This window comes from Carassius carassius, chromosome 14 (genome assembly GCF_963082965.1).
Source record: "Carassius carassius chromosome 14, fCarCar2.1, whole genome shotgun sequence".
Classification (NCBI taxonomy): domain Eukaryota; kingdom Metazoa; phylum Chordata; class Actinopteri; order Cypriniformes; family Cyprinidae; genus Carassius; species Carassius carassius.
In genome coordinates, this window is record NC_081768.1 from 18,139,691 (window position 1) to 18,166,549 (window position 26,859).

Here is a 26,859-nt window from a genome sequence, read left to right on the forward strand (position 1 = left end):
AGATCGGGAATGTCTGGGGGACAGGGAACGGGGTGAGAGAGATGAATAGAGGGAGAAAAGGATGACAGAGTCACTGTGACATGTGGCCCACAACCAACTCTGAGTAAGCGGGTAACCGTGAAGTGAGAGAGGGGGAAGGGGACACCATTGACACAAACACATACAGTTAAACAGCGCTGACAAAAGAGCTTTGAAGAGTGGCACGAGGACCTGTTTATACGGCACAACACTGTCAGTGTGTGTGTGTGTGTGTGTGTGTGGATGTATGTGGACTGGTGGTCCGAGTGTGTACATATACACTATCTGTCAAAGGTTTGGACACACCAACTCATTGTTTATTAGGACTATTTTATAAAAATATTATAATCATCAAAATTAAATAACACAAGCATGGGAGTAACGTAGTGATTTAAAAATGTTAAATCAAAAATTAGATTACAGCTCAGCTTCTTTGTGAGGGGGAACCTGAGATGCTTTTTACACAGTATTGGAGATGTTCACATGTGTGCTAGACACTTGTTAGCTCCCATCTATTCCAGCTTTTGTTTTCCAAAGAAATTCAAATGCAGGAACAATTCAGTTTATATTCGTCTTCACAACTCACACAAGCTTTTAGGATCTTCCCTTTAAAAGTTTTTTTGAGATAATTAGAAATATAACTTTAGACAAGGTTGCTCAAAATATTTTACTGGTAGTTAATTTAAGTTAAAATTATTTATAATAAAATTAAAAAAAAAAAAACCTAAAAAAAAGAACACCTTTTATTCAGAACAGAACTTGTCATTCCAATGCAGAAAGCAGTTTTAACAGTTTCTCATTGTGGAAAAGGCTTTTGTGGAATTAGAGTGAAAGAAAGCAATATCGGTGCATATGATATTCCAATCTTTTCAATTAAAAAAAAAAAAAAGCTAAAAAAAGTTTCGAGATCTGAAAGTGCTCTGTCTGTAGAGTAAATCTCATAAGACACAAGATAAAGAGGTGACCAAACCTGATGGTGCTGGATGCGCTGAACATCACAGGTGAAGTCTGTATACAGGCTAAACTTGGCAATGTCCTTTGGTTTGCTCTTCAGATTGCCCTGCTGTGGCTGCTGTTCTTTCAGGGCTGTTTTAGACACTGACGAGTGCATGGTCACCGAACTCCTGTCGCACCTGAGAATAAACATACATTCAGAGTAAAATACACACATATAATTACTGACTAATTGAGGACTGACAGGCTAGAAAGATCCACATAATGCCAACAGAGCAAAACAGATTAACAGATAATAGAAAGATGATAATTAATAGGGACTGGATAGTCAGAGGAAAGAGTTAATTTGCTCAAATAATCAGTGTCTCACAGTGACTGTACATAGGTGAGAGTCTCTTTGTCCTTTGCAATCATATCTGCCAGGATCTCCTGCACACCTGTGGCCACCTCATCCAGGGTAGACAACCCTACAGACAGCAAACGAAACAGCTGAAATGTCCCATAACATCATTCAGTCATCAGTGGCCCCGCGTTAACTTTTGAGAACTGCCCTTTTTTTGATAGAAAGTGTGGAATAGTTGCACATTTTTACTCACTTTTAGAAGTAGATAATATTGAAACCTCATACACAACAATGCATATAAATTAGAGAAATGTCTAGAAAAACATGTCACAATACTGCTTATGTATTAGGCATAAGCGGTCAAAAAAAAGGTACTTTGCTGCCCTCTATAGACTCAATGTCTTTTATCAGTCTTTTATTTTATTTAGTAATTAAGGCTGCAAAGACAAAACTGCAAAATGCACATTAAACAATACATGGAAGGGATGATGTTGGGTACAATTAATCAGTTTCAAAAAGCATTAATAATGTTACACTTCAGAGGACACGGAGGTGTGAATGCCGCTGTACAGTAAGGTGACCAGACGTGCCATTTTCCTGGGAAACATTCTTCACAGGATTTCTTATGTGCCCAAATTAACCAGGTTTTGGTTGTTTGCGCTCTGCAGATAGATCGTTGTATGACCTCTAAGTACTGCAAGATCACGTGTCTCTGTATGCTTTCGAATCGCTCTCACAGTACTTAGATGTCATACAACGATCAAAAAACAGCCAAAACCTTAGAAATCTTGGTCAGGACATGTCCCTAGAAAACAGCACATCTGGTCACCTTGCTGTACAAGCACTGTTACAACAGGCTTTAAAAAAGCAAAATAGAAATGGAAGATACCTTTAGTGTCGGGCTGGATGGAGGATTGCAGGTCCAGTTTCTGAGGTTCCTGAAGCAAAGCCAGTGCAACAGGTTCCAGTCCTAGCTCCTTAGCTCGCCGGGCCTTGGACAACTTACTGCCCTTTTTATAGGGAGCATACTAAAGAAAAAAATATTATTATTATTATTATTATAAATAGGTATAAGCTATTATTAAGTCACCCACAGTCAAAAACTCACCAAATGGTCAAAGTTTCACATTAATAAGTAAGCTGAGAAGCTTGTTCTGCTCTGTTCTTACCACATGGTCTATTTCATCAGCCGTTGTGCAGTTCTTTATAGCCATTTCCAGCTCCGAAGTAAGAACCCCCTCCTTCTTTAGTGTCTGAGAAACAGATCTGCTCTTCTTTGCCACTGACCTAAGAAACGTGAATAATATTAACTCAGTGTATTTGTGTTATTACAGTTTTGATCCTTTTTGCTTTTTTTTTTTTTACTTTTCTGTTACATAAGGAAAAATTTTGAAAACTGATGTCTATTTAATTGTCAACTTACACAACGGTTCAAAAGTTGGTAAGAATTTGTAATGTTTCTGAAAAAAAAAAAAAGTATTTTATGCTCACCCAGGCTGCATTTAGTTGATCAAAAATACAATAAAAACAGTAATAATTTTCTAATACATAAAAAAAATTATGAAAAAAATTAAGTCCTGTCTTACTCCTTTACTCCAGTCTTCAGTGTCACATGATCCTTCACAAATTCACATTCCTTATTATTATCAATGTTGAAAACAGTTGTGCTGCATTATATTTTTGTGGAAACAATTTGTGTGATAGATTTTGAAATTGTATATCTAAATATCTTGAGAAAAAAAACACTTTTCAACTGTAGTGTACATAAATAAAATATTATTTAGTCAAATTAATCAAGAGAGAACATAAGTAAACTTCGTCATTAAATCCAACTCCTTACAGAATCACAAAGCAATTACATGGAAAACATTACAAAATCTCTGCTGCCATCTACAGGACACATTTGGTTATAGCAGCCTGATCAAGGTAATTCAAGCTAAACGAGACACATTAAAATACCAGAATACTTTTTGTGCCTCTGGAGACATTATCCTGCTAAAAGCATTTTGAATTAATTGCAAGAAACCAATCAGGGTGTACAAATAAAATAAATTCAAACTGTTTTTTTTAAATGGTTAAATAAAGGTTTTATCCAACAACCACTAAACAAAACACTTACCGTTTCCTTGAATATAAATATAGATTTAAATATGAATTTATATCAACTAAACATCAACTCAATTTTTATTGAAATTGAATAAAAAATGATTTCCTTTTCTTATCTCCTTCTTTGTTGTTGTGCCCTTCCAGTGTCTTACCGTAACTCTTCAAGAGTCAGCTGCACATCTCGAACAGCATCGGCATCCATGTGGTTGATCAGCTCCTTTCTATAGCGCACCATAAAGGGAATAGTGTTCTCCTCCTGGAAGAGCTGTACAATGTTTGCACACACCCACTGCTCCACACCAGACTTCTCAGCAAGAACCTACACGGGATATTAGAAGAATGTGTCCGGTTTCATTTGTTTTCTAAGCAAAAATAATGACTATCATACATTTTTACCATGAATTACCAAAGACACATCATTCTTTCTGTGTAACAATAGTTCATATACCAAAAATGTTGTTGAATTAAAATCTTTACCAATTTAATTCTTTACCAATCACTAGGTTTAAAGTTTTTTGAAACAGTAAAGTAGGCACTTTATTTGCATTTAATATGTTTTCAATGCATGTAAAGTTACTTACATTTAATTAGATGGAAAAAAGGGAAAACATTTTTTGACCCATATATACTTATATTTCCCTGTATAATGCTGCAATTGACCAATCAGCATCAAGTATACCAGAAAGCACTAAAATAATTTGAAATAGCAAATAATAATTCATTTGACAATGCAACAGATCTTCATTGTGATCTTCAGGATGATACAAACAAATTCACTAAGTCAAAAACTAAGTCAGTCCCTAACGCCTGTTTCACATATACTCCGTCTGCAGTGCGTCTGCAGTCCGTGTGCGTTACGTATGTGGTGCTGAAGCTAGGGCTGGGTACCGAACTTCTATGCCTTTATGGTATCGAACGAAAAACTTCGATACTATGAGTATCGAAAAATTATTTATCTTTCGGTGCCAAATTTGGGCTCCAAAAGCCAAGCGGTGGCTGTGTCTGTGTGAGCTTGAAGCATACGTGCATGTAAGGACCATAGGTAAGAGCCTAAATTCGCCGTGATTGGCTGTCCACCACCAAGTGATGTGACGGTGAGGATTTCTGAAGATACTCGCAGTCACACAACACAAGTCAAGTGTAGTTGTGTTTTCTCAAAACGTTTCCGTTTTACAATGCCAAAGAGGTCTAAAGTGTGGCTACACTTTATAAAAGTGGATGCCGAGTCAGCAAAGTGCAACATATGCGATAAGAGTATTGCAACCAAAGCCGGCAATACCACCAATTTAATGAAGCATTTGTTTGGATGAGTGTTTTGCCCTCTCTCCCTGTTTAGTTTGGTCTACTCCATAGAGCATCACAGTCCCGCCCACAGCTGGTGCCGGAAGTAAAAATTCAATGCAATTTCTGCATTGACATTTGGGTTATAAGCCATAAAAACGTAATCATACATGGTAGACTTAAAACCAGCTACGGCTGTACTAAGCGATAGTATATGCTCATATAAATGCAAAAGGATCATGGGGCACTAACCTTGTTTTGATATAAATGCCTTTAATTCGCGATGTCTTGGCTAAGTACTTCATTACCCACAATCCCACAGTGATGCACCTGATTGGTGGAGCTCGTGTAACCGTCTGGTTAAACCCCGCGAAGGTCCGTGAAGACTGAAGATCATTAATAAAAAAATAAAATAAAATAAAAACCAGTGTTGCGTTTTTGCACGGTAGACTTATCAGTCCAATCATGATCTCCTTGGCTGCCATGAGAGTTTTGCAGGGAGTTTGGTAACTTAGCTAGGCTACTGTAGCCTTCATATGGTATGAGTCATATCAAGCATTTGCCACTGTCAAAACAATATTTAGCCTAGGCATACCTTTTTGTGCATTTACTGAACATTTGTGTAATGGCAACGACATGTGTTGACGACTGAGCGGTGATTGCAGTCAGGTACAAAGCACTGCACCATGTTGCTGACGTTATTGTTAACAACTTCCAAACACGCACACAATATATAAAATACACGATGATAAATATAAAAATCAATACACAATACCTACATAAAACACTATTTATTTACACGATTGTAAATTCAATACATTCACTATATAAAATAAAATTCACTGGAGTAAAAAGTTCGCGCGAGCGGCCATCATCAGATTTGGAAGAAGCTCAAAAGGCTCGTTCGCGGTTGTGGCTTCAGTCGAATTCAATGAGGCGCGGTGGTTTATGGGATGAGTAGTTCCTGCGCTCGAAATGAAAATATGTACACAGTCTTGTACCTTTGACTTTTTTTTGGATTTTCTCTTAATTTTTTCACTCGAAATGATATGTTATATGCTTATGAGTTCAGCCGTAGCTGGTTATCCTCACACATGCTCTAAAACTCTTTAGATACGGATTTTTCCGAAAGTCAATGTCAGAAATGAATGGGAAATTTACTTCCGGCACCAGAGCTCTCTCAGGCTGTGGGCGGGACTGTGATGCTCTATTGCGTATCTTGAAACACGCCCCCTTTCACGTCGTCTAAAAAATAGAGAGAGAGAGACAGATTTATCAGGCATGGGCGTCAGTTTGGTTTGAAATGTGGTGGGGACAGAGACGCATTCAGAAGTGCATTTTCAGAAGTGGTGGGTACAATGATGCATTTTTTTTCTCTTTCGCGCAGGTCATGTTTTGAAAGACGTCCTGTATCTTATTAATGTAAATAAATAAAAATGTATACAAAAATGTGATGATGTCCGACTCGTTTTATGAAGAAGAAAGCCGTACAAAGCATTAGACATATGATATATGACCCACTAATCTGCTTCATATCATCATATAAGTACCATGTTGACAATATGACATGGCCATGACGTGGTTTAATGTACCTAAACAATGATTACCAAATTTCTCTTTCATGTTGCTTTGTTATAACCACTGAAAACGGGGAAAAAAATCTAACCCAAAATCGGGCCTCGCTCTACATTATCCCGCTTATTACATGGCTACCCACCAAATAAATCAATAATTTGACACAAAATATTGATTTAAAAAAGAGTTTATTGATTTAAACACGATTGTATTGCTTCCGCTAAAGAAAATAGTTCCGTCTCTACGATTAGAATCCTGCCGCGTCCATAGCAACGCTCTGTTTTTCATGGCAACGGTGTTATTATCAAGAAATAACAGACTTCATTCTACAGTGGAATTCAACCAAGCCATGTAATAATTTGATTTAATTCCCAGTACAATTTACCATATCTACACACAACACAACTTAAGCACTACAAATTTTATCAAGATTGAAAAAGCAAAAATACGTGTAGCACATGAACACTACTGACTATCACACCATGATCTGACTGCTCTCAATTCACAACAACATGCATCCATCCAATCTACATCAGGCATTTTGACTAAAACTTGATCCATTCCTCATCATCATCATCATCATCATCATCACAACTATTTCAGAATTCAGCAATAGATTCAAGCAATAATTAAACAAGATACTGACTACTCAACAATCATCTCCCCCAACACTTGCTGTATGAACGCAAACCGTGACTAGCTAATTAAGTTGGTGGCTAAGGAAGTCTAACGTAACATTAATTGCAAGAGAAGAATTAAAACAGCCGATCCCTTGTGTGCAAATGCACAAGACCTAGCCATAATACCAGCAAATCTTAATAAACATAAGTTATCGCGTCTTACCTTTGTGTCAATGGTCTGCAGACCCTTGCTGTGTGTACAACAACATCCATTTGTTCTACAAGTTATCACTTTGATATGTTATAGTCCATGGCACTAGGATGCAACCTTGTGATATTGTATGAAGGCTAAATGACTTGCTCGTCTATGATACATTCGCCAGAAATTCTGGCCAATCCCAGCAAAGACTAGGTAGCCTCGTTCCCGCTCGTTCACTGTCCATTCCAAACTGTCAACTCATTTGAAAAACATTCTTTAAAAAAAAGAAGCGCGATAGTCATATAGACGGTTTCATCGGGCGCACGCGCCTGGACCTAAGTTAACTTCCGGTCTGTGTTGTGTATATCGGTCTGGCTGCAGTGCCTTCTACAAACGCGGTTAAAGTCAAGGCGATGAGTAGACTGAGGGCTCAGGTGGTTGTGCTGCGGCATGTGTTTCCCATACATTTATTTATTTTTGGAAACTCACCACAATTTTAAAACTGATCGATTTTCAAAAAGGCTTCGCTGAATAAACATGAGTAACGTTATGTACTGCACGTTTAATAATAATAATCCCTTACATTTATATGTTTAAATATCAAAACGAGGCACAGGTGTTTTTTATATCGCTGTTTTTCTGAAGGAAGACTTGCATGTTATATGCCTGATAAAGCAGCGTGTGTGAGCGTACTTTGTTTACAGCTGTTACTGGGGAAACCTCCATTTCTCGCGCTTTATGTCTATGCTTTAAAACATCTCCTATTGGCAAAGAATGGATTTGCATTCTCATTAAGTCCGCCTGATCCATGCAGCAAACATATTTTGTTTGTTATCAAAAAATATCTACTCTAGAGGGACTTGGCTGATGTTATTGATTCTATTTGGAAGTCTACCGGAAGTTAAGTTAGGTCCGCAAAAGCGCGCATGCGCAGTAACGTTTGTTTATGTTGTTGCCGTTGAAACCGTCTATAGAGAAAATAATAACAGTGACACGATGACTCCCCCTCCCCAAACCTAGAACGTATCCCAATGTTACAGTTGTTGCAGTTTTAATGAACAGAAAAGCGTGTAGCCAGCGCAGCAGCAGAACTCGAGGTTTAAAAAAAAAAAAAAAAAAGTGGTGGGTACAAAATGACTCATGACGAAATCTGGGGGGGACACGTCCCCCCCGTCCCCCCCGAAATCGACGCCTATGTTATCAGGTACAGCGAATTTCTCTAAGCAGCAGGCCACTGTATACGTTCACTTAAAACATAACCGACTGTGTTTACGAGAATACTTGCAGGTAGTGATGGCAAAATCGAGGCCTCGTGAACCAATGAAACAGTTGAACCAAATGTGCCATATTGTTTCGAGGCTTCGAATCAATCCGACACCTGTCTCAACGGTGACACCTAATGGTCACTTGCAGGTGTTGATCTGAAACAACGTACTCGGTTACTAACGTAACCTCGGTTCCCTGAGATGAGGGAACGAGTACTGAGAGTACTCTCGAAAGGGAACCTTGACGAGCCATTAAAAAAATGTGTTGTTTTTTTATTATTATAATGTTCTAATATGTGAAGCTTGTAACCTATAGGCCCCTCACTGTGCATAATGTTATTTTGGTCATGAAAAATGAATATTAATAAAAGAAATCAAGCCACAATGTCTCACTTTTTTAGAGATTTTTATTCAAAAATATGAATTTATCTGCTGTGGAAGGACTTAGCCTACTTCTTTTTTTACAGATAATTTCTCCAGCCTTTGAAAAAATCCTCTCACAAGGGACACTTGTTGCTGGCATACAAAGATATTTTTTTGCAAGGACATACAAATGAGGAAAGATTACTGCTCTCTCTTTCCAGTAAGTTAGTGGATCATGAGTTCTGGGCAAATACGCATCGTTGATGTATTTTTTCACTTCCACTGTGGCATCAGCTGTAGCATTGTGTATCATCTTGGTTTGATGGATGCGAGTATCAAAAAGTTCCCATAAACTGTCCTGTGTTTCTACTGGTGTTGATGGTGATGGTGATGATGATGATGATGGGTGTGATGTTGACATTTCTGGGTCTGAATAAAAATGAAAACAGCAATTAGTAACAAATCCTAAACTGACGGCATATATGAAGGATATATTATATTACATGATTCAGATTACATAACATAACACAGACTGAAACTGCTCACCAGGATTTGTGTTTGAACGCATCAGTGAAGCACACTCCAGTGTGATATGCTTTACAGCTTCCTGGGCTTTGGCAGCATTTCCAAATGCCACATTTTTGAACCTTGGGTCCAGCAGTGTAGCCAGTGCCAAGGCTCTAAAACTCTCATAACCTCCACATCTGGAGTGCAGACCTTCTTGCAGATGTGAGCCTATGAGCCAAAACAGGAGAAACACATATTTATAATAATGACAATAATATGACAGTTATGGCCAATCACATGGGTAGTATGGTCATTGTGGCCTACCTAATTGAACAGTTGATTCCTGCGTTGCATTTCCTTTTTTCTGTGCAAGCTTGTGCTGCAACATCCTGTACAGTGGTATAAGCTTTGAAGCAGACACTCTCTTTTCCTCTGACATCTCTGTTGTTGCGAGTTTGAATGGTTGCAGTATTGACAATGATTGTTCAATAATGTCATAATCAATACTTGTCAGGGGAGCAGTATCATTGTTTAAGTTGGAAAGTGCAGCAGCCACTGGTTCACGTTGGATATACAAGCGCTGTAGCATGTCAAATGTGCTGTTCCATCTCGTGTCAACCTCCTGTATCAGTTTCAGAGTTGGTCTTCCCATCAAGCTCTGCATCTCCACAAGCTTGTCCTTTGCTTTGCAGCTGGATCTGAACAACCCCACTATCTTTCTGGCCTTCTGGCGTATTTCATTGATGACTGGGGTTTGATCTAGTGCCTTTTTCACAATCAAATTTAAAGTATGAGCAAAACATGGGACATGGCGAAGGTGGAGTAGCTGGGCACTTAGGATCATGTTAGATGCATTGTCAGTCACCATGCACTGAACTTTGGAGGTTATTCCCCACTCAGCCATTAGCAAGGCTTTAGCCTCCATGAGATGCTGGGCTGTGTGGGTTTGGTAAAACCTCCTTACACCCAGTACAACAGTTGCCATTTTTGCCTCTGGTGTTATGTAATGGCAAGTCACACCAAGATATCCATCCATATTAATGGAGGACCACATGTCAGCTGTAAGGCTAACAAATTCGGCCTTTTGTAGGTCCTCCATTGTCTTCTCCTTGGCTTTGTTGTACTTTTCGCTGACCATTATTTTAAGCACCTTCCGGGATGGGAGGACATAGCTTGGATCAAGCTTGTTCACAAATGCCCTGAATCCCTCATCTTCCACGATGGTGAAGGGCTGCAGATCCTTCACCACCATGTTTATAAGAGCCTCATCCAATTCCCTCTGTCTGACTTTTAAAAGAGAAGACAAAACATACTTTCAGACAAATACATTGGAAAAATACAGCTTCAATTAGTGCACATCTATTAAAAGTATAGCCTACTGGTTCATTATTTGGAAACCTTCCAGTGTTTATAATCAGTGCTTTATATAACTTATAAACTTTATAAACAGTGTCCCAAAAGGTTGTAATTATATTTCAATTATAATTATATCCCAAACAATGCATACCTTGCTTAGATGGCCCAGCAGTGTCAGTAGCAGGCCTAGGTACAGGGGGAATGCCATCCTCTGCACCCTGCAAAATGGCAGGATGAGTGCTCCTGAAAATGGCGCATCATGGATGATGTATTGTTGCAGTAGGCTAGCTGCCTATCACAATACACACATCTCACTTTATTTGGGGTTTCTAAATGGAAATGCTCCCACACCACAGATGTACGGCATCTCTTCTGGGGAGCTTCCATTTTATCTATCTATCCAAATCTATCTATCTATATATGAATCGATCTATGTATCTAGATATGTATCTATAATCTATGTATCTAGATATGTATCTATAATCTATGTATCTATATATGTATCTATCTATAATATATGTATTTATATATGTATCTGTAATCTATCTATATATGTATCTATCTATTAATCTAGCTGTCTATATATATTTATATCTATGTATCTATTAATGTGTCACTATATGTATACTCTGTCTGTCTCTAGCCTCTCAGTCAATGTGTTGTGTAAATTTAAATGTAAGTCTAAATTGCCTATAACTAATCAAATCGCACTATGTCACTATATCACCAAAAATCCGCTATCTCAAAGTCAAACTCCTCTCACAAAAACCCACGAGGTCAAAATGCGTTTATTTCACTTTTATACAGATGTGCGATTGTGTGGTCTGTTCCCGACCGTTCCAATCAAACGCTGATTCGGCGGACCACACCTGATGAAACAATTAGTGAAACACTTCGAGGCTTCGTTTGGTCATAGTCACGTGACATGGGTGTTTCGAATCACGCTTCGGATCAGTGTTTCGACACATCTGCGCTTCGAGATCTCGCAAAGCTTCGGAACGACTGTTTCGCTTCAGCCATCCTTACTTGCAGATACAATTATTTTGATATAATTGTGTGTGTGTTCATTCAGAAGTTACTATACGCGAAAGATGAATTCATTCTCTGTACGAACATTGTCTGAAATGCTTCTCGCAGTACGTGCTTTGAATGAGTGAGCGCAAGCTCCGAACGCGCGCGAATTGTTTAAAGCGCTAAAATATAACGCCATATCTAATCACCAATATTTAGAAACAAGTGCAAACGATCAGCTACGATCCGTTTCACCACTTCAAGCGAGTGAACAACGCGAATCAAGTTAGGAGTTTTACATCACTATTCATGATAGCCCATCGGACTGGAAAACAGAATTGCCCCGGGACGTGGGGCTAACGAGCCCTGCACCTCAGATCTATCCAGTTTGCGAAACACTGGTTTTCACACTGGTTTCGTTAAACAAAATAAATTATTCTTTTAAAATATTGACTCAAAAGAATCATCGGTTCACTAATCGGATCATGAACTTGTATTACCGAGCTAAAGATGATCTATTATTGAACATCTCGAATGAATAAAGACTTCAAGTTAATCTGTAAAGTTCATAAAGCTATCGTTTGAGTTTATAAACTTCTATTTCATGCATGATTCGTATGGATCTGCTAACTGAATGCAAAGTGGGAGTTCTAGAAGAATGTTTGTGTCTTGATGAGCATGTATCGCTCACTAGGAGTCGCTAAATGAACAGCTGCTGTTATTATTTTTATTTTTTTCAACGGAGGATCAGTTGCCCTATTGGTTAAAATCCCCAAACTGTTTACTTAATTAATAAATGACATAAAAACAGGGGCGTTTGCGTTATGATGTGGTGGGCTGCTATGGGCAAGGAAGTCCAGGGCAACTTTTTGGTCCCAGTCCGCCTGACTGTGAAGTGTTACCAGAATTTGTTTTAATTAAGGTGAAAAATAAAAGTTCTGTGTTTAATTTATTTGTGTTGATGTTGAAATTGATTTTAAAACATATGGTATCGAAAAAAGTATCGTTAGGAACCGGTATCGAAACTGAGGTATCGAAATTGGCACCGGATCGAAAGATTTTGAACAATACCCAGCCCTAGCTGAAGCAGCACAGACTCATTGTGCTTTAACACAGGACGCGTTTGCAGTCCGCTACTGATCCACGGGTGTTTAAGCCACAAAACACAACATTTGTCCATTATTTTGATATCAAATCATGTAAAAAAAAAAAAAAATCAAAAAGCTTTTTCAGCATTGTGATACTCTTTCATCACAGTACAGTAACAATCTTTCATAGACATATTTAAATTCAAATATAAACAACGTATTACTCATGCATTTTGACTGCTAGGTTTTTATAATAAGTTGCTGAAACAAGCTGCAACACATTTAAACACAACATTAGCCTACTTTTCTTGTTAGGCTATCACAAACATTTAATATTAAAACTCACCACTGACAGAAACAGTCGACTCTCGTGCCTTTTGCATTTAAATCTTTATTACACGCAATCCAACAGGTCTTAAATAACTTTGTTTTTCTGCCTCTATAAAAGTGCATATATAATGTTGCCTTGTTTCTCTAAAGTTGCTCTTTTTCTTGTTTTAAATCTAGCCAGAACCCATGTGTTGCGTGTGAAACACAGTAGGCTTTAATTAGTATACATTTATTGTGAAATGACTGCATTTCCATGTCAATCCATGTTCATTTTTACAGCGAACAATGCGCTGTCACTTTAATTCAGCGTATGCAGCACAGCAAAAATAGACTCGGTACGTAAACGATCACTGCACTGCTCCTGGAACGCACTGACGGACCGCAACCGCATGCAGTGTGAACGCTGGAATCTGTTAACATGGGTGTGTAAAAAAATATGCAACGCATATGCACCGCAGACGGAGTATGTGTGAAACGGGCGTTACAGAAGGTAATAACCCACCTGAATGGGATCCCAATTCATCTGTAAGTCCTCCACACAGGGATTGCCCGACTTCAGTTTTATCGGTCTTCCCTGGGCTGAGTTTGTGGTCTTCTGCTTCTTCTGAGCAGGTTCATCAAAGGTGAAGCTGTCATTAGGCTCCTCTTTTTTCACCTTGGGGAAATGTTGACTGGATGATGGACACTCATCAGGCATTTCTCCTGCGTTATTACTGCTCAAGTTAATGGACAGCCTCTAAAATAAAGCAAAAGGTTCAAATTAAATAAATGATTTGAGTACACAATGTCTGTGCTGGATAAATATATTTGAACTCTTTACATCAGTCAGGGGGAACCCATATTTAATAAGTCGTCATTTAGAAAAGCAGCTTGTAGTACACTTATTACAGGGTAATTACTGTTACTGATTTCAGTTACTTCCCAAATGCCATATAGATGTAGAATTGTGAATAAGGAAGAAAAACAGTATACCACAGTGAAAATCAAAGCACATGCATTATGACTTGCCTCTTCTTTGACTGCCACATGCTGTTGTAACTCAGGCTTCGGCAGAACCGCATCCTCAGTTTGTTGCTTTGTATTAGTCTTCTCCTTCTTCACTTTAGGAACCCGTGGAGCTCTGGGCTTCCTCTCTGCTTTAGGTTTTGGCTCTTTAGGTTTGGCCACCCTCTTGGTCACTTTTTTCTTTTCACCGGTTTCATCTGTCCCCCTCGGACGCCTTCCTTTAGTTTTGCCTTCGTTTGAATTTGGTAACCATTCTTCTAACTCCTCACTGTCACCTTTTTTTTGGCCTGTCCTGTAACAAGAAAACAGTTTTATTTCATCCAGCATTCATGAAGAATAAGAAATCGAAGCTACTATTGCAGACTTTTTTACGCAATAAAAACTGCAAATTGTATTACAACGTCGACTGCTTGGAAACATTCTGTGGTTAAAGAGCAGTTTGATACATCAGTTATAATTCATGAGTTTGTTCCACACTGTTAGTCTATCGGCTGAAACAGAAACAGAGTCTGTTTTAATGTACACAATGTTGTATATTAGCCCTGGAATGCTAATCTGAAAAATAAAAAATAAAAACTGTGTTGGTCTGAGCAAACAAAGCAAACCACTCACATGTCATCAGATTCATCATCTGTCGCTGGTTCTGTGTACACCTTTGCTGTTCTTGTTCTTCGAAGCATCTTTGTGTGGAAAAAACAACGAATGAAAACAAACTAGCGTTACATGAAATAAACAAGCAAGGATGCCTGGGATAATGAAAAGAAACTTGGAAGTGAATATCTTTTCAACTCAATTTGATCTTATTATCGATGACGTTATATCTAAGCGTTATATTTTCAGACAAACTGAAATGAAAACCTGTCCGCAGCTGTCACGTTAAATATATGAAAAATATGAATGGCAATGGAAAAGCGTGTTTAACACTGTTGAGGTGAATATTAAATGCCATCAATGAAATCTCTGCAGAATCAGAAAATCATTTTGAATTTAGCACGCGACCGCGTACGTTTCGTGTGATTTGTCTGGGCTGCTGCTTCTGCAAAAACCAGTGATTATATCAAAGATGTTCACCTACAGCAGTTGATTATTTACCAAATCTGTTAAAACTTACAGTGTTCTTCAGACAGGCATCAAACCATAACCCAACCAATCCACGACTGAATGGTTTGTTTCCTTCCTTACTAGCGACGTCAACAGCAGGAAGTGATGTAGATAAAGTTCTCAAACCCTTATAAAATATAATAAAAGTTCAGCTTGATGTTTTTTCTCAAATGTTTCCAGAAACGGGTGCTGACCATGCCCAGCCCATGTTTTTTGCTCTTTTTCCAGTTCAGTGATTTGCACGGTTTGTTTTTCAATTATTGCCAAAGTTGTGTGTTAAGAGTGTTAGTTAAGAGTGCTCCGTGCGTTTTAAATTAAGCAAAAAGGAGTTCAATCTGACAGAAAAAAAATCAGTCTGCAGGAAGACTGCAACAATCTGTGTTTGTAGTATATAAACAAATCATTATTATTTGTTATTGTCCAGCAGTTATAGATTTCTAAGCCAATTAAAAGCTAGAAATTAGAGAAACATTCAGAAATAATTCTGATATTCTCATTTGCTGCTAAAAAAGGGAAAAAAAACTCTTATTATGATAATGTTGAAAACAGCTGAGTATAATTTTTTCAGGTTTCTTTGATGAATAGAAAGTTCAAAAGAGCAGCATTTATATGAAATCGAAATCTCTTGTAAAATGATGCCTTTATCATCACTTTTGATCAATTTAAATAATCCTTGCTAAATACAAGTATTAATTTCTATCATTTATTTAACAAAACAAAAAAATATATATATACTGACTAAGCTTTTGAATGATATAGTGTATAATGTTTATTTCACACAAATGCTGATCTGTGGATCCTTCTATTCATCAAAGAATGCTGAAAAAAATTACTCATCTGTTTTAAATATTGATAATCATCATTTTAGAATGATTTCTGATTAATGTGACATTGAAGACTGGAGGAATGATGCTGAAAATTCACCTTTGATCACAGGAATACATTCCATTTAAAATATATTCAAATAGAAAACAGTTATTTTAAAAAGTACAAATATTTCACAATATTACTGCTTTTGCTGTACTTTGGATGAAATAAAGGCAGGCTTCGTGAGCAGAAGAGACTTCTTTCAAAACATTAAAAATCTTACTGTTAAAAAACTGTTGATTATAGTAGGCTCTAAAGATTACAGAAATGTTATATCGTAATGTTTTATATATATATATATATATATATATATATATATGTGTGTGTGTGTGTGTGTGTGTGTGTGTGTGTGTGTGTGTGTGTGTGTGTGTGTGTGTGTGTGTGATTTCTGTCCCCCTCACTTCTGAAAAGATGGCTACGCCCCTGTATGTGTATTTCTCCAGACTCTATTGACCTCAGCCAACCATCAGATATAGGTCTCAATCACACTTTAAATATCTACCTCGAACCTGAAGAGGGAATCGGAATGGACGTGTGGTTAGTTTTAAGACATGTGACACATACCTGTATATATATATACACACAAAAAAATCTATAAAACAAATTATAAGACAAATATTCAGGTTTTCAATATAAATATATACTTTTTTCCTCCTTGTATTATAAATGTTTCTAGGCACACTGTACCTGAACGTAGATGGAAGGAAGCGCAGGGAAAGGACCTAGACTGGTACGAGAAAGCTCTGGGGGATGGATCACCCATTTTCATCTACCTCCATGGCAATAGGGGTATCAGGCAAGAAACATTTAATTATCTTAAAAGTGTTTTATACACTAGAGTTTCATTCTTTGTTTTGGAAAAAAATATTTATTGGTCTGTTATTGATCTGCTAACCTATAGACAGTATACAATATCTGCATAATCTCAGAGAACAGTGATCTGACTTGTGCAATGAACTTTGCGCTGCTTTGCACTTTACCTTAGTAAAACACTGGGATGGATAAATGCATGCTAATACAACTTTTAGTTCCTCTGTGATTTGATTTGATTGATGGTGGTACAATTCTTCAAAAAATGAATCAAAAATATACATTTTGCCTTATATTCAATTCAATTCAAGTTAATTTGTATAGCGCTTTTTACAATAGAAATCGTTACAGAGCAACTTTACAGAAAATTATGTTTCTACAATATTTAGTAATAGCTTATAAGTGGTTGTAATGATATAAACTCCATAACTATGGGAAGAAGGAGGCGGGAACCGGCGGACAATCAAATGAAACTTTATTAATCAAAATAAACACAAAACAGCGCAACAGCCCCTCGCGGACGACTGTTGCGCACAAATAAAAACCAAAACACAACTAAAAGCCCAGGCCTGGTCCTCTCTCGTCCTTCACTGTCGTCGCTCCTGTTTTATATCCTTCCATCTCCTCCGTGGGACTCGAGACCGATGGGTCGAACAGGTGTCGTTCATCTCCAATCTCTCCACCGGCCTCGCTCCTGTTCCCACGTCTCTCGGCCCCACCCCACTCGTCACATACCCCCATCGCCCCTCGCAAGTTTACTTCAGATGTATCAAAAACAACAAACACTATTAATTAAAACAGTAAACACTATATAACTGCAGTATGTTTTTTGTTTTTTTTTCAACAGTGTTGCCACTGCCACTGCAGTGAAATTACTAGAACAAGGTAAGGTTCTCTTCAGTTTGTATTTTGTCTTAATCCAAAAACTGCAAATTTCTTGACAGGAAAGCAGTTTGATGGAATGATACTTGAAGGTGCATTCCTAAATGCGAGGATGGAAACTAATAAACTAACTGAACACCCTTTTACCTGGGTAAGTAACGTTCAAGATCTTTGAACATCTCGTATTTTTGAACAGCTTGTATAATTTTTTTTTTGTTTTTTTTTTTTTTTACTAATTAAAACATTATAATTGGGATTTTTAAGTGAAATTGACTTCAGGTCTGTACAATTTAATTCTGTCAAATTTGAAGTGAATTATATATATGGATAAACCACACAGGATTAATAAAATGGGTCATAAATCATAATTGGGTATGTGTAAGTCTTATTTGTATATCTCTTTTTTCCCCTTTTCCAGTTTTATTGGAAGTTCCCACACATTCAGTACTCCTTGTTCAATCCACTGAAAAACAAAGATTTGAACCTTCCAACTGATGAAAAGTATGTGACATTGTTTTTAATATATTCAAGCATATGGTTAATATAAAATATAAGGCAATTAATTTATTCAACAATATGAGTACAGATATGATTGTAATAGTATGCTAGTTTATGTTAAATATGTTAAAATATTGTAAACTTTTGATTTCTGCATTTCTTCCCCTTTTATTTCTCGATAGTTTGCAAAAAAATCTAACTCCCCTTATGATTCTCCATGCTGAAGATGACCATTTAGTGCCCTTTGCCTCAGCTCAAGAGGTGTGTGTGTACAAAACTTACCTTATAAAAATAATTCAGAAATACATTTATTTATAAATTTTTTACTTTTTTTTGGCTCAGATTTACAGAACTGCAAAAAAGGCCCAAAACTCAGATGAGCATGTCAAGCTGGTGCAATTTGATGCATCACTTGGATATCTTCATAATGGGTTGTATAAAGACCCTGGTTTGCCAGATATCATAAGGTGATGTAAATTTCTGAAAATGATTTATTTATCTGAATATTACTTCTTTAAAGATTGATGTGGAAGGCTTTAGAGAAAAAAAACTACTCTGCATAAAAAGTGACAGTGAAAAATAATTAGTAACTTTTGAGAAGTAGGAATGTGTTACTTGTTGCTAATGTTTGACATTACATCACTAAATGACAGCAATATATTAGATAATGACGACAAAATAATTGCCTCTTTTCATCATTACAGGGAGTTTGTGCAGTCACTGATGACATGATACACAGACAAAAGGAGGAGAATTTGCACACCAACTAATAACTGGCAAATTAGCTGTACAACTGGTGCTATAACTGTATATTTAGTAATTAAAACAGTATGCACTACTTGGATATAAAACATTGTAATGTCTAAAGTAAATTTTACAGAATTGTCTTGTTAACATTTGTAACTTTGATTTATTTTAAGAATGCAAATAAACCTTTTTCACAGTGCATAATAAAATCAGTTGTATAGTTTGGGGTCTAGGTTTTTATTGTGTGGGCAACTAATGATGGTCATTTATACTTTAGCATTGTACAAGGTTGTTTTACTAACACATTTGGCCTGCAAAGTAGTCCTAAGATATCTAAGCTGTATAATATGACTTAGAGTACTTACATTCTACTGTAAATTCTGTTCTCATATCTGAAAACATCTCGGTTACGTATGTAACCTTGGTTCCCTGAACAGGGAACAAGATGCTGCAGTGACATCATCGCTATGGGAATACCTTCGGTGTCTAAAGCCCTTATACCATCCCGCCAATTCATTGGCCAAATAGCACTTAGCACCGTTTCCCTATTCAGGGAACCAAGGGTTATATGTAAATGAGATGTTCCCTCTCATAGGTTCACTTCGATGCTGCAATGTTGACGATGAACTTGATTAAAGTGCTAGGAGAGGACTATCCTGCCGCAGCACAAACATCTTCCATCGAGGACCCTTTGAAAAAGGACTTACAACAAGCAACTGCTCTTGTAGAATGAGCATGCAAACCTAGAGGCGAAGTCAAGCCAGAGAAATAGCCTCCACTATGCAGTGTGACATTCGCTGTTTGGTGACAGCAGAACATCTGCTCTTACCACCATAACCGACAAACAACTGGTCAGATCCATGGCACCAAGCTGTGCGATCAACATAGATCCTAAGTGCCCTCACTGGGCAGAGACTCAAGCTATTTGAAGGCTTCTAAGACCACTTACTGAAAGCGAAATGCAGTCAAAGCAACTTTAGGAACATAAACTGGCCTAGGTCGCAAAAAGACTAACCAGCCCTGGGCAAAGTCCATACACGAAGGGCTGATGGAGAGAGCCTGCAGATCCCCTGCCCTCTTAAGGGAAGATAAAGCCACTAAAAGAACTGTCTTGAGGGTCAACAGCTTCTCTGACACAGACTCCAACGGCTCAAAAGGATGGCCTGTCAGGCCTTCCAAAACAATTGATAAGTCCCAAGAAGGGACTTGTGCTGGGCGGAAAGGCCTAAGCAGTCTCGAACTCTGCATAAAACGGGAGACCACGGGATGACGACTGGCTGAAACATCTCCCACAAGTGCATGGCCAGAAAGATATGGCCGCCACATACACCTTAAAGGGTTAGTTCACCCAAAAAAGAAAATTATGTCATTAATGACTCACCCTCATGACCTCTGTTCATCTTTGGAACACAGTTTAAGATATTTTAGATTTAGTTCGAGAGCTTTCTGTGCCTCCATTGAAAATGCATGTACGGTATACTGTCCATGTCCAGAAAGGTAATAAAAACATCATCAAAGTAGTCCATGTGACATCAGAGGGTCAGTTAGAATTTGTTGAAGCATTGAAAATACATTTTGGTTCAAAAATAACAAAAACTAAGACTTTATTCATCATTGTCTTCTCCTCCGGGATGGTTGTGAGCGCGTTTACAACACTGCAGTGTAGTGATGTCCAGTTCGCGAATTAATCATTCAATTTACACAACAGACCCGGAAAAGAAGACCATGCTGAATAAAGTCGTAGTTTTTGTTATTTTTGGACCAAAAAAGTATTTTTGATGCTTCAATAAATTCTAACTGACCCTCTGATGTCACATGGACTACTTTGATGATGTTTTTCTTACCTTTCTGGACATGGACAGTAGACCGTACACACAGTTTCAATGGAGGGACAGAAAGCTCTCAGACTAAATCTAAAATATCTTAAAACTGTGTTCCAAAGATGAACGGAGGTCTTAACGGGTTTTGAATGACATGAGGGTGAGTCATTAATGACATAATTTTCATTTTTGGGTGAACTAACCATTTAAGAGTGGCGGGGGTAACTCCCTAAGAAAATGACTTTGAAGAAATTCCAGTACTGAACCAATGGGGAAATGGACTGGATTTAGAATGAGTTGTCTACACCAAGAGGCAGAAAGTCTCCACTTGAAAGCATGTAAGTGTCGCATGGAGGGAGCCCTAGAATTTATAATAGTGCCTGTAATCTCGGCTGAGAGAACTGAACACATTAGCGTACTCCGCTCAGGGGCAACATCCATCACCTCCAATCAGAAAGGCAGCCTGAGCGTGTTGTATGCCCAAAAATTGCACGCACCTTTCATGAGTGTCTCCTCCTGCGATAAACCTGTCAACCAGCTCAACGCATCTCCTGTAGCTCATTGTGTCCCCTGAAGTGGAGTAAACTGCTCTTTTAAAGGAAATAGCTGAGAACAAGATGAAAAAAAAAATAAACTCTTACCTACAGACAACAGATGATTAGCTTCCTGAAGGAAATTAAATCTGATGAAATAGCATGCAGCACGCTGATATAGCTTACCTAGGTTAGCGTCGGGGTGGTGTTAAGCGTTATTTGGCCAATGAATTGCCATGATTGTATAAGGGCTTCAGGCATTCATCACACCAAAGATGTTCTCATAACGATGATGTCATCGCAGCATCAAAGTGAACCTATGAGAGGGAACACAAGGACAAATCATTCACACCGGAAATGGTAGGTATAGTTTGAGACAGCCCACTGATGTGAGAATCGATAACTCACCTTTGACTGGACAAGACATCTGTCAATCAGGGTATACAGGAAGAACAGCAGAATAGTGATAAAAAGTAAAGTAACAGTTTTAATGTATTGTATGAATTGCCTTTCCTATGGAATAAAAAAATATGTATGTACATTTGCAACACTACTTCTATTACGTTTGAATCAGATTACAAAAAACTAGTTAACGCTAATGCATGGGTGTTTCTAATACAGCATCTAGGGATTGTACTGTATATCTGACGGTTCTCTCTTCAGACTGACATTAAATATCTCTCTCTCTTTATTTTAAGTCGTAAAAACACTATTAATGCCATTTTCTTTTGCTATTTGAGCAAATAGGAATGCAAAAACAAAAAAACAGGCAGAGGTTTGTCAAATTGGGATTTTTGTTGGGCAGAGAGAATTTAAAGGGGAGAATACAAAATATTAAGAGTTGAACAATCTTTTTATTTGGAAAATTAAACTGGAATTGGGTTAAAACATCAAACAGTGTTAAGGGTGCTGCTTTTACACTTCCTTTTTTGGTACGCACCCAGGTTCGACGTCAGAGTTCGGTTCGTATGGATAAAGTCAAGTTCCTTTTCTGTCAAGGCGATCCCCCTCGTCAAGCCCTCATGTCTTTTTCCTCCCCTAAGAGAAAAAAACAGCAGGACAGCGGATCTCTCTCAGTTGCCTCAAGCAGTGTCACGTCAAGCTTACCAAGATGTGGCGAGACCCCTACTCAGCATGGGTAAACCCCTCTACTGCAGCAGCTCTCACCACCATTGACAGCGCTGACGAAACAGGATACACCAAACTTCCTCCCCTGTAGGAAATGATCAGTGCACATCTGTGCCCCGCTATCTGCCCTCAGCTTAAAGATCCATGCAGCGCATCCATCCACCTCAACTATCACTGTAACGATAAAAGACTTCCTAGTCATCGGGAAGAAGGAGGCGGGAACCGGCGGACAATCAAAATTAAACTTTAATTACAAAACAAACACAAAACAGCGCACCAGCCCCTCACGGACGACTGGTGCGCGCAAATAAAAACCAAAACACAACTAAAAACACAGGCCTGGTCCTCTCTCCTCCTTCACTGTCGTCGCTCCAGTTTTATATCCTTCCATCTCCTCCGTGGGCCTCGAGACCGGTGGGTCGAACAGGTGTAGCTCATCTCCAATCACTCCACCGGCCTCGCTCCCATGTCCCTCGGCCCCGCCCCACTCGTCACATACCCCCATCTCCCCTCGCAGGCCGGGGGGTACTCCCGAGACTGCGCTCTACTTCCCCCCCCCCCCTCCGGGGGGGACCGCTCACGGGGACCTGCGGGAACCTGGGGGTAGGACAGGCGAGGCGAGAGAAAAGGAGATGGAAGGAGGAGCGACAGAGACGAGAGAGGGGAGAGAGGAGAAAAAAAAAAAAAAATCCGGTTCCCAGACGCACCGCTGCTCGGCCCTCCACCAGCTGGGCGATCTCCTCCGCGGTGCCTGGCGTAGGCACTGGACGGCCCTCGGCGGACGGCACGACACTCCTCCGCCGCCCGGTGGACGGCGACGGCTCCTCCGGTTTTGGACAGCCGGCAGGAGTCCCCCGTTCCCTGCTCCTCCCCGTTCCGGCGGATGGCAGCAGGCTCCGGCCACCTGGCGAACGGCGCAGACTCTTCCGCTCCCTCACGGACGGCAGCCGCCCCTCCCTATCGTGGGCGGCCGGTAGCGAGCTCGCCCGTCCCCGGCAACTCGCTCCAACCCACCGCCTCGAGCGTCCATGGCGGCACACGTCCATGGATTCACCACAGCGGCGAGGGATCTTCAGCAGCGCGTCCCTCCTTCTCCCGGGTTTCGGCACCACTGTAATTAATAACAACCTTTGTAATCTTCGGCAAGAAGGAGGCGGGAACCGGCGGACAATCACAATGAAACTTTAATGACAAAATAAACAAAACAGCGCACCAGCCCCTCACGGACGACTGGTGCGCACAAAATGAAACCAAAACCTAAAATAACGCCCAGGCCTGGTCCTCTCTCATCCTTCAGAGATCAAGGACGCTGGAAAAATGGCCTTCCTTGACTCACCAGTCTCGTCAAAAGGGCTATTTGGCTCTACTATACATGGGTTCACTGAATGGTTTTCAGAGGCTCAGAAGATGTCACAGACACTGCGTCACCTCCTCACTAAACGTCCTGCCACCGCGGCTGCAGGCCGCCAGAAAAGCCCCGCTGCTCAGTCCATGAAGCCGGCACAGCATCAGCCTCAGCCTCAGCGAAAGACAGAGCCTGGACTCTGAGCCTTCCCCTTCCCGAAGCGTGAAGCACGTGCCCGAATATTTTACCGCTGTTATAGCAGACCCAAATCCTCACCCTCTCGCAATCACTTATACATTTTCATTTATTCATTTAGCTGATGCTTTTATCCAAAGCGACTTACAATTGCTATAAATGTCAGATGTCGCACGCCTCTGGAGCAACTAGGTGTTAAGTGTCTTGCTCAGGGACACATTGGTGCCTCACAGTGGATTCGAACCCGGGTCTCATACACAAAAGGCATGTGTCTTATCCACTGCCCCAACACCACCCCTATACGAATGTAGACTCCCAGCTTTTTCAAGGCGAGCTCTCGTTCAAGAAAATAAAACCTCTCGCCTCCCATTATATGGCCTGGGCAGCCATTCCAGGAATCTTGTGATGGGTTTTGGAAACAATCCGACGAGGCTACTAGTTGCAGTTCACTCGCAGGCCGCCCTGCTTCAGAGGCATTGTTCAATCTCCTGTCCTGGACAACGAAGCTATTGTTCTAAGGCAGGAGGTGCAAGCTAAACTTGCAAAAGGCGCTGTGGAAATAGTGCCCTCAGTGTACAACGAGTCAGGCTTTTTCAGCAACTATTTCCTCATTCCAAAGAGAGACGGCAGGCTCAGATACATTCTAGATCTCAGACATCTGAACAGTTCACTTATGCGCCGGTCGTTCAAGATGATGACTATCAAGAAAATTCTTGTGCATATTTACCCGAGAATTGGTTTTTGAATGTGGATTTGAAAGATGCTTACTTTCACATCCACATAGCCCCCCGTCACAGAACGTGCTTGTGATTCGCATTCAAGGGAGTGGCCTATCAGTATGCAGTCCTTCCGTTTGGACTGTCCCTAGCCCCACACACTTTTACAAAGTGCATAGACTTGGCTCTGTCCCCTCTCAGGTAGATGGGAATCTGCGTATTGAACTACCTTGAAGATTGGCTGGTCCCAGATCAGAATGGGAACTGAATGCTCACAAAGAGCTGCTGCTCAGTCACTTGGAGCACCTCAGGTTGGTCATCAACCCAGGCAAGAGCCAGTTGTTGCCCAGACAACGAAATGTCTTTCTGGGAATGGTTCTGGACTCTGTCCTAATGAAGGGCATGGATCTGGATCGGCCCCTGACAATTCAGCGATTGACAGCTCCCCTCACACCGGGGATGACACGCCCCCTGAAGGTTTTTCAGAGCTGTGGGCCCCTGGAGGACCTCCTGGAGGATGGGCGTGGCCTGAAGGAAAGTGACCATGACAGACGTGTCCAACTCCAGTGGAGCGCCAATCTGGCATTCGGCTCCTGGACAGCTCAGCATCGATGCCTACATATAAACTGCCTGGAAATGTTGCCAGTCTCCTTAGCCCTGTATTCCTTCCTTCCGGCCATCACAGGCTACCACGTCCTGGTCCATTCAGACAGCACGACAGTGGTGTCTTATATCAATCACCAAGGCGGCCTTAGGTCTCACGCCTTATACAGATTGGATCATCGTCTTCTTCTCTTGGCACAGATAGAACTCCTCTCACTAAGGGTGGTTCATGTGCCGGGCAAGATGAACCTGGGAGCGGACATGCTGTCCAGAGGCAAGGTAGCCCCAGGCAATTGGGTGCTGCATCCTCAGATGGTACAACGAATTAGGGCAGTCTTTAGGAAGGCAGAGGTTGACCTCTTCACCTTGGAAGACAATTCTCATTGCCCAACATTTTTCTCAATACAGAGAGACACCCTGGCCCAGGGCTCAGCCTCTATGCATTTCCTCCTATCGTCCTGATTCCCCAGATCATCAGGTGAGTCAAGGAAACCAAATTCTCCCTCCTCTTATTAGCGCCACTCTGGAAGAACCAGGCTTGGTTTCCAGACCTGATGCAGCTGGTAACGATGTGGCCCATCCCATTGAGGAGGGACCTTCTCTCACAGGCAAAAGGCATGATTTGGCATCCCCGCCCAGAGTTGTGGAGCCTTCATGTCTGGTGCATCTACGGGAGTGACGTGTGACATGTCCTGTTTGCTTTTTTTCCTGCGTCCTCCGAGCTGCTGGATAAGGGGCGTGCCCCATTCACACTCAAAGTTTATGTGGTGGCCATCGCAGCGAATTATTCTCTCGAGGTTGGCCATTCAATAGGCAGAAACGACTTGGTCGTTAAATTTTTGAAGGGTGCGAGGAGACCGAATCCTCCTCGCCCTCAGACTGTGCCGTGTTGGGACTTATCTGTGGTCCTTAAAAAGGCCCCCATTTGAGCTGCTCAGTTTGGCTGACTTGTGACCCTTATCGCTTAAAACAGCCCTTCTCCTTGCTTTGGCATCGGTTAAGTGTGTGGGTGACTTACAAGCGCTGTCGGTCAGTGCCTTGTTACTTGAGTGTGGGCTCAATGACTGCAAAGTCATTTTGAAACCGAGACACGGCTATGTTTCTAAAGTGCTCTCTACTCCCTTTAGAGAAAAGTAATATCTCCATTTGCGCTCCCCGCTGCAGATGGCAAGCAGGAACCGAATGCTCTCTGCCCTGTTAGGGCTCTGAGAGTCTATGTGGAACGTTCGAATCTGTTTAGGCAGTCTGACAACTGTTTTTTTGCTTTGGAGGCCACCAGAAGGGTCTGTCGGTCACTAAGCAAAGACTGTCTGTATCGCTGGATTGTTGATGCAATAGCTCTGGCTTATGCATCAGAAGGACTGAAATGCCCTATTGGTGTGAGAGCCCACTTCCCAAGGGGAATGGCCTCCTCATGGGCATGGTCCAGCGGCATATCTGTCAGTGAGATCTGTGCGGCCGCTGGCTGGTCGTTGCTGTCTACTTTTGCCAGATTCTATAACTTCGAATCCATGCCTGCAGAGCAGGGATGTCTATCTGTTTAATCCTCCCATATTGTTAGTGGTTCTCATGCCCTCAGCTAAGCTTGGGGTG

The 26,859-nt window shown here is 40.4% G+C and overlaps 2 protein-coding genes across 3 annotated transcripts in view; one reads left to right on the top strand and one right to left on the bottom strand.

The window, feature by feature from the left end:
* Positions 1-15,232, bottom strand: part of srbd1 (S1 RNA binding domain 1) — an 82,059-nt gene extending 66,827 nt beyond the window's left edge. Inside the window, exons 1-9 of one of the 2 annotated variants that reach the window (XM_059566485.1) lie at positions 15,133-15,232; positions 14,634-14,701; positions 14,025-14,313; positions 13,519-13,752; positions 3,574-3,740; positions 2,485-2,602; positions 2,205-2,343; positions 1,343-1,439; positions 989-1,151 (exon numbers count right to left, since the gene is read on the bottom strand). In XM_059566485.1, the coding sequence (XP_059422468.1) occupies positions 989-1,151; positions 1,343-1,439; positions 2,205-2,343; positions 2,485-2,602; positions 3,574-3,740; positions 13,519-13,752; positions 14,025-14,313; positions 14,634-14,701 (1,275 nt within the window). In that variant the 5' untranslated portion in view covers positions 15,133-15,232. Of the gene's footprint in view, positions 1-988; positions 1,152-1,342; positions 1,440-2,204; positions 2,344-2,484; positions 2,603-3,573; positions 3,741-13,518; positions 13,753-14,024; positions 14,314-14,633; positions 14,702-15,132 lie in introns of those variants that run through there. The other variant, XM_059566484.1, reaches the window with a different exon arrangement.
* A 1,809-nt stretch (positions 15,233-17,041) lies between these two features.
* LOC132157594 (lysophosphatidylserine lipase ABHD12-like) lies at positions 17,042-19,058 on the top strand. The gene is made up of 7 exons (XM_059566952.1): positions 17,042-17,047; positions 17,621-17,684; positions 17,744-17,832; positions 18,100-18,182; positions 18,362-18,440; positions 18,522-18,646; positions 18,884-19,058. Exons 1-7 carry the CDS (start codon positions 17,042-17,044, stop codon positions 18,909-18,911), a joined length of 474 nt encoding a protein of 157 aa, XP_059422935.1. The 3' UTR covers positions 18,912-19,058.
* The last annotated feature ends 7,801 nt before the right edge of the window (positions 19,059-26,859 follow it).